The 8,765-nt window shown below is 71.2% G+C and overlaps 1 protein-coding gene across 1 annotated transcript; it reads right to left on the reverse strand.

Annotated features, from left to right (window-relative positions):
• Positions 1-3,411: 3,411 nt before the first annotated feature.
• CNN2 (calponin 2) lies at positions 3,412-8,705 on the reverse strand. The gene is made up of 7 exons (XM_075175122.1): positions 8,593-8,705; positions 5,311-5,432; positions 4,905-4,971; positions 4,659-4,796; positions 4,382-4,498; positions 3,933-4,079; positions 3,412-3,855 (listed from the first exon to the last, which is right to left on the reverse strand). The coding sequence occupies exons 1-7, from the start codon at positions 8,653-8,655 to the stop codon at positions 3,589-3,591; spliced, it is 921 nt and encodes a 306-aa protein (XP_075031223.1). The 5' UTR covers positions 8,656-8,705; the 3' UTR covers positions 3,412-3,588.
• Between the last annotated feature and the right edge of the window lie 60 nt (positions 8,706-8,765).

The raw sequence follows: 8,765 nt of genomic DNA on the forward strand, positions 1-8,765 counted from the left end.
GTGTTTCTGGTGAGACCCTCAGCTCCCCAGGAGCGGAAATCGCCCCCATGCAATGGGCGTAAGGCGTGAGCTCAGACACCCAGGTCCCGCAGGTGCCCTCCGAGCTGTGCTGGGGCCCAGCAGCTCCATCCCCGTCCCCAGCCCCATCCCAGCAAGCCCCCGTGCCCAGCCAGCTCCTGGGACCTCACCCACCCCCGGACAGGGACCAGAGGGTCGGCAGCCCCCAGGAGCCGACCTGGCAGCAAAGCAGCAGCCTCCCCTTCCAGCCGTGCGGGCCAGCTTCGTGCCAAACCCTGGCAGGCAGAGGCGGCACGACCGAACTCGCAGCTTCCCGCCCGGCGAACGCCCACGTCCCAGGAAAGCCCAGCTCTGGAGCTGCCACCAGGCCACCACGAGCCCAGGACGCCCCCGGGGCACCCACAATGCCCGTTCCAGCACCCCGGTTTGGTGGCCGAAGCTGCAGACTCACCCGCCTGCCCTCTTGCCTCCCATGGCCTCGCGCCTCCGCCAGCCCTGGCCGGGGCTCGGGCAGGAGGGCAGGCAGGCGACGGCGTGCCCGCTGCCGCCCCTGCCCACGCTCGGGGCTAAGCCGGGTCCCTGGGCGCAGCAGGGATAAGCGGGCACCAGCCAGCGGGATTAGGATCCCGGCTGGGAAATCCGGCTAATCAGCCTGTGGGGCCGGACACGAGCGGCACCAGAGCGGGGTCCTGGGGGAGGATTGCTCCGAGGGGGCACCGGGGCTTGGGGAGAGCTGTGCCACCCACCCCGCTGCCGGACTGGGGGTGACACCGGCCGAGCGGGGGGGCAGAGGCGGCTGGTGCCGGGACCGGGGGATGCTGCGGGGCTGCCGGGCCGGGAGGAGGCTCAGCCCGGCCGGGGGGCAGCGGCTCTTTTCGGGACAAAACAAACACAAAACTCCGGGTCCTCCAGAAGCCGCCTCCCAGGCGTGGGAATCTGCTCACTCACCCCACGAGGGACGAACACGCCCCGTCACTGCAATAGGGAACACGGCGGCCCCCGACCCCGGCACCCCCTGGCCCCGGTCCCGCCGCACCGAGCTCCACGCCGGGCAAGGTGCGGAGCCACGGGGAGGCGGACGGACGGGGGGGATGATGGGGACAGCCCCGGGGGGATGATGGGGACAGCCCCGGGGGGATGATGGGGACATGGGGTCAGCCCGGGGGACACACGGACAGTCCCGGAGGGATGATGGGGACATGGGGACAGCCCGTGGGGGGGACATGGGGACAGCCCCGGGGGTTGATGGGGACATAGGGACAGCGCCAGGGGGGAGGGGAGATGCGGACAGCCCCGGGGGGACGCTGCGAAGCCGAAGCCAGGCGGAGGCCAGCTCCCGGCGGCACGGCCCCCCCGCCCACCGCAGCCCCCGGACGGGAACCCCCGTTACCTGCTCTCGCCGCCACCGCGCGGCCCCTTTAAGAGACCCCCGCGGGCTCCGCCGGGCGGCTCCGCCGGGCTCGCGCGCAGGCCCCGCCCTCCCCGCGCTACAAAGTAGCCGCGGGCGTGACGTCATGGGAAGCGGGTCTTAAAGGGGCCCGTGCGGCGCGGGGTGGGGGGGTCAGGGGGGCGCGCGGGAGTAGGAGCCCGTCCCTGCCCTTGCCTTGCCCTTCCCCTGTCCAGCTCTGGCCCCGCCCCTGCCACACCCCTGCCCCACCCAGCCCCACCCCACCCCGCCCTTGGAGTGGGCACCCTTGGGACCCCCACGGAGCAGCGGAGCCCCCGCCATGGGCGCTCCAGCCCGGCCGGGGGTGGGCTGAGACCCCCCCCCGCGGGGGCAGGCCAGCCCAGCCCACTGCCCGCGGAGCCGCCCCCACCCGCCCCACGCCTCCCCTCGCCGGGCTCCCGAGGGACGGACCTCCCCCCCCAGCAGGGTCCCCGAGCCCCGCGGCCGTGGCAGCCTCGAGGTGGGGGACACCGGGGGGTACCGGGGGTGCAGCGGTGGCCCTGGGAGGGGCCCGGAGCCGGAGGCCGCTGAGTCACGCCGCGGCGGGGTGAGCCTCGGCAGCGGGGGGCGCGGGCCGGGCCCCCGGGAGCGGAGCGGAGCTGCTCCCGTGGCGGCGGCCGGTAACGCCCGGCTGGCGGCTGCGGCCCCAGCGGGGGGAGCGCGGCTCTCCGAAACGCAGCGTTTCACCCCAAAAAGGTGGATCCCCGCCCGGCCAAGGGCTCGCGCAGGCACGGCCGGGGCTACGAGCCCCGGGCCACCGCTGGGACACCGGGGAAGCATCACTCGAGTTTGGGTCCTGCGGGTCCCTCGGCTGCGCTCAGGGCGCTGCTCAGCCCCGGGAGCAGCCCGCAGGATGCGGCCGCCCCGCGTTTAACCGCAGTGCCCAGCTCCGCTTCGCAGCCCGGCGCTGGACACCACGGCGCAGCCCGTCCCACGTTCAGGCCCAGCACACGGCGGCACCGTCAACCCCACGGCCGGTTCCCAGCTCCCGCTCGGTGCCCCGGCCCCGGGGGACGGGCAGCGGCTGGGCCCCCCCCCGGAGCGCAGCCTCCCGCTCTGGGGTCTTGCCCAGGTCTGCGGCAGCTCCCCCCCCCCAGGCACGGGGGGACCCGGCCTGAGCACTGACACAAGGAGCCTGCACCAGAAACCGTCTCCTGCGTAAGTTAAAAAGGTTTTCTTTAAAAAAAAAAAAAAAGGTTTCAATATAAGAGCATCTGCATTAAAAACCCCACGAGGCGAAGAAGCCGACGGGCACAGCAAGGGGCTGCGCCCTGCCCCGCCGTCCCCAGCCCCGCACCCTGGCAGTGGCCTACACTCGGGCATCGCCCGGTGGTGCAGGATGCGGCCATCGCAGGCAGCCTTGGCTCCAGCTGCCAGGCGCTCGGGTTACTGCGGCTTTCGGAGCCGCAGCCGGGTGTGCCGGGGCCCAGCCCAGCCCTGCGGCCACGACCGGGGCCTCGGAAACTTGGTCCCTACGAGTTCTGCAAAAAAGGAATTTCCAGCTCCGCTTCTAGAGTGCACGGCTGCCCCCGGTGCGCACCCACACACGCACCCACGCGCAATCCCCCATCCCCGGGCCGAGGCCCCGCAGCGCCCTGGGCTCGCCCCACGCCTGCGGGTCTCTCCCGGCCGTGCTCCCACCGCATCCCGCCGACCCGAGCGCCTCTCCTGCGCGGGGCTGAGCCGGGTCCTGCCAGCATGGGGACGAGAAGCGGCACCGGGGGCAGCGTGGGCGGCTGTCCCTCCCCCACCCTGCCGAGGGATCCGGGTGCTGCCGTGGCAGAGCATCGCAGGGGCAGCGCGATGGGTGCCGGGGAGGAATGCATCTTCTCGGCTGCATGAGAGCTGACACCGTTCGCTCGTCGGCGCTGGAGCATCCGCCACCTTCCCGCTGCAGATGCCGGGGCTGCGCTGGGGCCTGGGGACGCCCGTGGGCTGCGGGAAACTTCTCTAGAAACGGGGTCTTTATTTCCTTGCTCAGAAAAATAGATTCATTTCAAAATTAAAAAAAAAAAAAATAAAAGAGTTTAAAAAGAGGGAATGACGAAAGTAGAGGCTGGAATGTTGCTGGCAGCGGGGTCTGTACACGAGATGGTGCGAGACGGGGCTGGGTGACGTCCCGCTCAGTAGCTCTCCTCCTCCTCGCGGTAGTAGTGGTACCCGGGGGGGTCCCCGCTCTGGTCGCAGGCAGCGTTGGCCACCTCGCCCTGGCTGCCCTGCGGGCAGTACTTGGGGTCGTAGATCTGGCGGCCCAAGCCGAAGACCTGGCCGCTCTGGTTGGCGCCCTGGTTGGAGCCCATCTGCAGCGACATGGAGGAGTTGTCGCACTTCTCCGTCCCCATCTTGGCGTCGTAGATGTGTCTCCTGGTGCCGGGAGCCGTCATGCCCACCTGGAAGGACAGGACGGAGGAGGGCTCAGCCGTGGTCCCCCCCCCCGTCCCTCCCCACCGCAGCCGCGGTGGCTCACCTGGCTGGCACACTTGTTGGTGCCCATCTGGAGGCTGATGGTGGAGTGGTCCATGGGCGGCAGGATCTGGTTCTTGGGGTCGTAGAGGTGCCTCCTGGTGCCGTAAGCCGTCATGCCGGACTGGCTGGCACACTTGTTCGTGCCCATCTGACAAGGGGGTCCGGTGAGACCGAGCGCTGCCCCACGCGTGCCCCTTCTCCTCCCTCCCCATCCCCTGCGGCCGGGGGGCACAGCCAGCACCCCCTGACCCAGCCTCTCCCGGCATCGAGTGCCGGCGTTCAGACACGGAGCCGAGATGGTCCCAGATCCTGCGGACACTTGAGGCACCTTGAGCCTCGGGTCCCCCCAGCCGTGCTTGGAGCCGTGACGGTGGGTGCTGAGGGTTTGCTAAAACGGGGGCCCCTTACCCGGCACCCCGGCCCTCGGGAACACGCGCGGGGCCAGCCCACCTGCAGCCCGATCACGCACTGCCCAGCCTTCATCTTGGCCTCGTCGAAGTTCCTCTGCTGCTTCTCTGAGTACTTCACGCCGATGTCCACGCCGCTCTGCATCCCCTTCGTCTTGGCCTGCCGGGGAGGGGTGGTGAGGAAGGACGGGGGTCCCAGACCTCTCCCTGGGCAGGGGCAGCCGCGGGGTCCCATGGGCACCACCCCAAGCGGGGGGTCCGCCCAGCCGGTTCCCACGGGGCTGCGCCCCCTCCCAAGCCGCTGGTCCCCGGGCACTCACCATGCCCGCCAGTGCCAGCAGCGACACCTGCACCTGCGTCAGGTTCCCGCTCTCAAAGAGGTCGTTGGCTTCAAAGAGGTCCACGGGGTTCATGCCGTAGCTGGCCATGGCCTTGATGAAGTTGGAGAGGTTCTCGAGCTGGGGGGGGTGGAGAAGGGTAAGACCCCGGTGGGTGACGGCGGAGGGGCCAGGGCAGAGCCGGGGTTCCACGGTGGCCGGGTCGCAGGCAGGGCTGCCCACACCTACCTGGTGCCAGTTCTGAGCCGAGCGGTTGATCTTCCTCACCGAGTTGGGCTGGAGCTTGTTCATGAGCCTGGAGGGAGGCAGGGGAAGCAGGGGCTGCGGCGGGGCAGAAACCCCGGGCCCCTTTCGGGAAGGTCCAGCCTAGGTCTCCCCCGCAAGCGCCAGGCGATTCCACCCCCCAGGTCCCTGCTGGTCCCCGGGGCTTTGGGGGCAACTCTGGCCAAGCAGCGCCGCAGAGACAACCTCCAGCAGGTCCCACCGGCGCGGGCATGGCCAGATCCAGCCCACCCTCCCCACCCCAAGGGCTTGGCGGGGGTCCCCTGGAGGGCAGGTCTCCCACGTCCCCATCCGGGGAGCGGGGGCCAAGGGGCTGTGCCCGGCGTCGCCCGGAGAGCAGCGGGGGACTCACTCGCAGAGGATCACCCCGTCCTTCAGCCCCTTCTGGAAATCGGGCCCGATCTGCTGCCCCGTGACGCTCTCGATCCACGTCCGCAGCTCGGCCTCCTTCTGCGGGTCGTACTTCTGGGCGAGCTGGGAGGGGACGGCGAGGGGACAGCTCAGGCACGGCCCCGGCGTGCAGCCCAAACCCCTCATGGGGGACGGCTCCCCCACCCCGGGCACAGACCCGCAGCGAGGTCTGGGGACAGCAGCCCCGTCCCAAGCACTGTCCCCACTGGCAGTGCCAGGCTGGTCCCCAGCCTCTGCAGGGTGGTGGAGCGAACCCCCCAGTCCAGTTGCCCCCCAGAGAGCCGGGGGGTGAGGTGGGCACAGCGAGCAAGGCGGGCACAGCGGGTGGCTTGGACAGCCCTAGGATATTTGTTCAGCCACGATTTTCTAGCATGCAGGAACCCCCCCGGGGGTGGCAGGCGGCAAGAGCCACGGCTGGGAGTAAAGCCACAGCGTGACCCCATCACGGGGAGGACATCACCCCACCTCCAGCCTCCCACACCCCCATCCATCGGCTGGTTTTAGCCCATCTATATGTACAATCTGGGGAGCAAGAGCAGCCAGGCTGCCCCTGCCCGTACCCCTGCCTGTGCCCCCGCCTGTGCCCCTGCCCGTGCCCTGGGCATGGGAACGGGGACAGCAGCACGAGCACGATGCTGCCATCAGACGCAGATGGCGCGGCCAGATCCGGCGCAAGCCCGCAGAGCACCGTGCCCCTCACACATGGCAGCTTCTGAACCTTGCCAGGAGGATGAGGAGGAACTGCCCGTGGGGACCGGGGGGAAATATCCCCCCCAAGGGCCTATTCCTCCCTGTCCCCTGGAGCCCGCGGGAGCCCAGCACCGAGCCCTGGGGGTCCCTGGCCGCGCGATGCTCTCCCCTCCGGCGCAGCCAAACGCGCCGCCGCAGATTCCTCGGTCACCGCGGCTATGCCAGGAATGCGGACGCCTCCTCCCAAATGGAGACCAGCTGCCCGGGCCGGCAGCATCACCGGCAGCATCGCCTCGGCCCTGGCCCGGGAGGGAAGAAAAAGGCACCCCAGCCCGGGGCAGGAAGGTGGGGGCTGCACGGGAAGAGCCTGGGAGCCCCGAGTGCCGTCGCTGCCCCAGCCTGGCCCCTCCTGGTCCTGGTACGCACCAGGGCTGTGAGCCCCAAGGGATCCCGGCCACGGGGAGACCCCAGGACGGGCACAGTGCAGCCCCGCTGCCCGGTGGGGAGACGCCAGCCGTGCCCGCGGGCTGCGCTGAGCTGCGGCCCCACAGCCCCAGCCCCAGAGGGGAAGCTCAGCTGGAGCGGGATGCAGGGTCCAGCCGAGCGGGGTCACGCTCACGACACCACGCGTGTCCCAGCCGGGGGATCCCACTGTCCCACCAGCTGATTTTCTAGTGCGTGGGCAGCCAGTGCCAGTTCCTCTTTCCAGCCCATGGTCAACACGGGAGTTTCTTGGGGCACGGGAGGGAGCAGAGGGGACCAGATCCCACTACAGGCCAGTTTGCAAGGACTTGCACGGACTGGGAGGCTGCCACTGGTTTAACTGGTTCCCAGTTAGTGATGTCAGCCTCCAGCAGACACACCGGGGCAGTTAAACTGGCTTAAGTCTTGCTGAATCAAGCTGAAGCGCCCAAGAGCACGCAGCGGCGAGGCTCCAGCGCGTGTCCACCCGCTCAGCACTGCTGAGCCCAGCCCAGATGCAAGCAGGGGCCCGTCTTCGCTCGGTGATGAAATGCAAATCCCTTGCGAGGCCGGGCAAGGAGAGCCCAGCCCCAGCCGCGGCCACGGCTGCCACATCCCCACAGCCACGCGTGGCCAAGCCCAACCAGTGGTGCAGGCAGCGGCCCAGCATCCCTTCTCCTGCCTGCCCCAGCCCCGTCCGGGCAGCTCCCGCATCCCCAGGCAGGGTGCAGCCACACGGGGCCACCAGCCGACTGCCCCGGGGCTGGGGTGACCACGGTTCAACCTCTGCTCGCCCGGGGCCGGGCACAGCCCAGCACCATGGCCATTGCCCGTGCCACTGCCCGGGGCTGCCGTGGTCCCCGGAGCCCAGCCCTGACCACAGCCCCGGGCTGCGCAGGGAGCACGGCCAAGGGAAGGGGGTGCTGTGTCCCCCCCAGCTCCCCCTGGCCCGGCAGGACCCCTGTGCCCCCCACCGCAGCAGCGGAGCCCCACTGCAAGGGGCACAGTGACAGCTGGGACGGGGGCACCCGGAGTCGCGGGTGCACCCAGGCATCCAGCGCTGATCACCAGCACCCCAGCCCCAGCGTTTCGGTCAAGGAGAGATTTCACCTGCCCGGGCAGGAGGGTGCTGGCAGGCAGGGCAGCTGCCTGCACCCTATGGCACCCAGCTCTTCTTTGGGGTGTAAACAGCCCGGCCAGAGGCACGGTTCCCCTTTCCCCTTCCGGCCCCACGGCGCCTTGGGGGCACCCCTGCGGGAGAGCGGCTCGGGCACGTGAGGCCTGGACAGCTGAGGGTGCCCCGGGTGTGCCGGGCTGGGGGGTCCCCAGGATCCGAGGGGCCCGTGCCCCGCCGGGACCACCAGCCCCATCCCCAGCGAGGGCCGCGGGGACACGGGCCGGGTCGGAGTATCCTGCTGGGGGATGCAGAGCTGCGGGGAAGCAGAAGCAGAGAAGCTGCGGGGAGCAGCGGCGAAAGGCGTCCGGAGCCGCGGGGGACCGGGGCCATCGCCCCCAGCCCCGGGTGCGGACAGAAACGGTGCCCCGGGGTTTGCCGGGGGCGGGGGGCAATAGCGGCCATCGCACGGGCCTGGGCGGGGGTTGGCGAGGCGGTTGGTCCCTGGGACCCCTCCCAGCCCCGGTCCCCCGGAGACACTTCCCCGGGACCCCACGGGCAGGGCCAGGGCACCCCGAGACCGGGAGCCCAGCCCCGGCACCCCCCGCCTCTCAGAGCCCCCGGCACACCGGGACCCCTAGCTCCCCGTCCTCGCGGGACCCCCGGCTCTCCGCCCGCGGTGGCGCGGGGACTCCCTGGTCTCCACCCCCGGGACTTCTCCACTCTCTGCCCCCGGAGCCACCGGGCCCCCTCCGGCTCCACATGCCCGGGGCGCACCCGCACCCCCCCGGCTCTCCAGGACTCCGGGATGCAACCGGGACCCCCCAGCGGCACCGGGATGCCCGGCTCTCCAGGGCCCCCAGGAGCACCGGGAGCCGCAGCGCCCGGCGGCCCCGGTACTCCCCGACTCGCCCCTGCCCGGTGGCACCGGGCCCCCCGTCCCCCGCCGCGGCTCACCCGGTTCTTGACCTCGGCGGAGAGGCCGTAGGACGGGCCCTTGTTGAACTGGGAGCTGCTCATGGCGGGGAGCGGGGAGCGGAGCCGGCACCGGAGCGGGGAGCGGGCAGCGGGGAGCGGCGGCGGGACCGGGCGGGGCGGGGGGGGCGGGCCCGGCCCCCCCGCGCTGATTG

The sequence above is a fragment of the Calonectris borealis genome, chromosome 28, assembly GCF_964195595.1.
Source record: "Calonectris borealis chromosome 28, bCalBor7.hap1.2, whole genome shotgun sequence".
Lineage (NCBI taxonomy): Eukaryota > Metazoa > Chordata > Aves > Procellariiformes > Procellariidae > Calonectris > Calonectris borealis.

Bases quoted from the DNA above. Each gene is read 5' to 3' on its own strand.
- CNN2 (XM_075175122.1), bottom strand. From the start codon at position 8,655: ATGAGCAGCTCCCAGTTCAACAAGGGCCCGTCCTACGGCCTCTCCGCC. The intron at 4,972-5,310 runs GTGAGTCCCCCG...GCCTCCCTCCAG, and splicing joins GACGGGGTGATCCTCTGCGA to GCTCATGAACAAGCTCCAGC. The intron at 4,499-4,658 runs GTGAGTGCCCGG...CCTCCCCGGCAG, and splicing joins TGCTGGCACTGGCGGGCATG to GCCAAGACGAAGGGGATGCA.